Genomic DNA, 3,434 nt, shown 5'->3' with positions numbered 1-3,434 from the left:
AGGCAATTGGGCGGGCCGGTTCATCGCAGAAGTGCACAACGACGACGAGGCAACTGACGTACAAAAAATTGAAATTTTCCATTATGGTATCATTTCATATTAAAATTCAGATACACCAAAATTTTGCTACAAATAAGTTCAATTATATGTTACTCCTAGTATATGATTTGATTTTTATCGTCTCATTGTCTCTAACTCAACTCAATAATTTTGAAAAGTCAGTGGTTATAAATAGAAAGTAATCCTTACTTGAGACGCAATTGTCCCATCTCCCAAGTGTATCCTGGACCTTACATTTTGCTTTGAATTCAAAAAATTGGTCAATGTTGAGTAAACAAAAATAGGCCACCGACCGTCAAATGAGAATTTATACTAGGACTTTCACTATTTATCTTTATTAATCTAATTCATCTAGTAATAAAAATTGAGGTAATTTGACCGTACTAACGAAGGGATCCAATCTTGCATATTTTAAAATGAATTAATCATTAAGTCATGTTTGCACATTTACAAATACGTGAAATTACATCATTTGCTTTTTGAAACTAATTAAAACAATAAGAGAGAAATATTAATGAACAATTATCATAACTACACCGTCAGCCGGAAAAGCCCTTTTGTTGGTGTCTCCGGCCATAACGAAAAATCAACAGAAAAATGAAAAATAACAGAGGCTATAACTACTATTTATTGTAGCCTAACTCGTAGGAAGCAACCATGGATTTGTAGATCTCAAAAATAAGCCTATTCTCGAACTCAGAATTGGAATAGGTGATGCGAGCATCTCTGGCTTTGGGGACTCTCTTAGCGCCAAAAACGTTGGTGCTGTTTGAAGATCCAGAGTTATGAGCCAGCCTCAGCATCATGTTGACGTACGCGTTCTTCAATTTGGTCCACAGCCGCAGCGGCGACGCTGCCCTAATCAGCCGCAGCTTCGGCGCCAGCCGCAGCCGCCACGATCGCTTCGGCGCCCCTCCCAATCTCGCCACTTGCATTTTGCCCCTGTTTTTGGGCGATAGCCTGGTGTATCCTCTCCTCCTCCTCGCGAATTGGATGATCTCCATCGCTCAAAAGTTATAAAATTTCTGTGCTGGTAGAGATCTAGATATTGTGTTGGGGAAATTGTGTTGAGGAGAAATTGTGAGCGATTTGTGTTTATAATGGCGCGGAAAATAATTCGGGTCAACAAAGACGGGTGGGTATGGCCACAAATTAAATTTAAATAAATATATATATGATGAGTCATCTTAATTTCTTTGCTATATAGTGTTTCATTTTGGTCAGAAACGATAACCTGGAGTGCTAAATATAAGTAATTTATATTTTTTATTAATTGGCAACTGAGTGTTGTTGAATATTGGGAGTCACATAAAATGTCATGCTTCTTGTCTCAAAAATTTTGACTTTGACCAAATAAATTTCTTTTGTTGTACAAGTAACACATTTTCTAGTACTATTAATAATTATTTATGTCATGCCCCACGAAACTTCAAGCTTGAACTATAATATGGGCACATCCAATGCAAAAAACACGTTTAAATAAATATATTAGTATACTAAGCGAATTACATGATGTTTAGACTACTAAAAGATCTACATTTTGCTGTAATGCAAATTTTTCATGCAAACAAGAGAATTACTAATATTTTAAAAAAAATACTCCTTGTTCCAAGAAAATGCACTCTTGATTGGATATGATTTTTAATGCATAGTTAGTCAATGTTGAATCCAAGTAATTACAAGGGAGTATAATTGTATCCCCAAAATCGTAAGTAGCCTAGTCTAATAAAAATGACATTAAAAATAAATATGGAAAAAGTCAAAACGAAAAAACTATAGGTGTACAAAAATAACCAAATAATGCACTACATGCAGAATTATGAAGAGAGATATTAATGGACTCCACAGGACCACAACCTAACATAATAATACCAATAAGGATCACAAATAAACGAGATGTTACAAAATATAGTCGGGCATACTCAAGGAGTATTAGCTTTCCAGACATGCCTGGAAGCTATCAAATCGATTCTGAGGATAGAGGACGGAGACCGAGGTAGACGCTGCGACAGTGGTTACCTGATCCCTTTAGGAAGCATGACTTAGCCGACTTCTCTTCAGCCAATTGCAAGTTTGCATTAACCACATCCAATGAAAGACAACCATGCGCGCACTCCTAGCGAATAAGGGGCTCCGTCCCCTATACTAACAGTTTATGATCAGTAGTCAACACTTAATCTTCTTAAGGAATGTTACGCGTGTGATTGCTAATCCTCTTAGTTAAAATATCTAGATAGTATTATCTAAATCTAGATGTTATGTTATTGAATTCTCTATATAATTATATATTAGAATATCTAGATATAGAATTCTTTAGAAATAGATACTATGTAATAAATATCTAGATTTTTATATAGAAAAAGAGTAGAAAATCGTAGAATATAGGAAAAATATATAAAATAACAGAGTAAAAAATCGTAGAATATAGGAAAAAGATTTGTATTTACAATTGTGTGTTGTATCATTTTGCATAAATTGAGAAGTCGAGAACTTACAAATAAAGTTTAAGTTTGTCTAAACGACTAAATCTCATATACCTTTTCATATATATTTCACACATTAAGTGTGTTTTTAAATATTTCATCCAAACTTACTCATCTTATATATTTCTTATATTCATTTTACAATAGTTTTTTTTTTTTTTTTTTTTTTCGCTATCATAGTATTTAATAGATCAAATTTGAACACCATTTAAAATTTTATTCAATAGCTAAAATCTTAAAATAAAACAAATCAAACCCTAAATATCAAAATCATTGGGATGAGGGAACTTAAAACAATGTAATTTATGACACACTTTGTTTAATTGTAAGTTAAATCTAGCCATATCCAATGAATAAGAATGGCGATGAGAACCAGTGAACCAGCCACATTTCTTTTCCCTCGGTTCCAACTTATTGTGCTTCACATGTGCATAAGCAGCACACCTAAATGTCTTCAAAATAGAATAATCACCTAGACTTCCATACCATCTTTGATCTAGGGTCTCATTAGATATTGCAGAAGAAGGACATTTATTAATAAGAACTGCAGCAGTGACATAGCTTCAGCCCAAAATTTCTTAGGTAATCCAGAATAGAATACCATACACCTTACTCTCTCAAGTAGTGTCTTCTTATTCATTCTTTCTGCCATCTCATTTTGTTGGGGGTTCTTTGATGCAGTTCTATGTCTTCTAATCCCCTTCAATTTGCAAAAACTCTCAAACTCAGCAGATAGAAACTCCATACCATTATCAGTTCTTAGATATTTCAACACGGATCCCTTCTCATTCTCATATCTAATATGTCGCTTAAATTTTGCAAATGCGTGAGACTTCTCTTTCAAAATTTAGATCCATACTTTTCTGGAATAGTCATCAATGATGGAGATAA

At 33.9% G+C, this 3,434-nt stretch overlaps 1 protein-coding gene across 1 annotated transcript; it reads right to left on the bottom strand.

Annotated features, from left to right (window-relative positions):
* Positions 1–683: 683 nt before the first annotated feature.
* LOC125187379 (uncharacterized) lies at positions 684–1,064 on the bottom strand. The gene has a single exon (XM_048083966.1). The coding sequence runs from the start codon at positions 1,062–1,064 to the stop codon at positions 684–686; it is 381 nt and encodes a 126-aa protein (XP_047939923.1).
* Between the last annotated feature and the right edge of the window lie 2,370 nt (positions 1,065–3,434).

The sequence above is a fragment of the Salvia hispanica genome, chromosome 2 (genome assembly GCF_029641045.1).
Source record: "Salvia hispanica isolate PSC_SH4W2 chromosome 2, Shi_PSC_v1, whole genome shotgun sequence".
NCBI lineage: Eukaryota > Viridiplantae > Streptophyta > Magnoliopsida > Lamiales > Lamiaceae > Salvia > Salvia hispanica.
The sequence above is the reverse complement of the archived record's forward strand: the minus strand, read 5'-3'. Positions and strand labels throughout refer to the sequence as shown.

Coding starts and splice junctions, on each gene's coding strand:
- LOC125187379 (XM_048083966.1), bottom strand. CDS start 1,064: ATGGAGATCATCCAATTCGCGAGGAGGAGGAGAGGATACACCAGGCTA.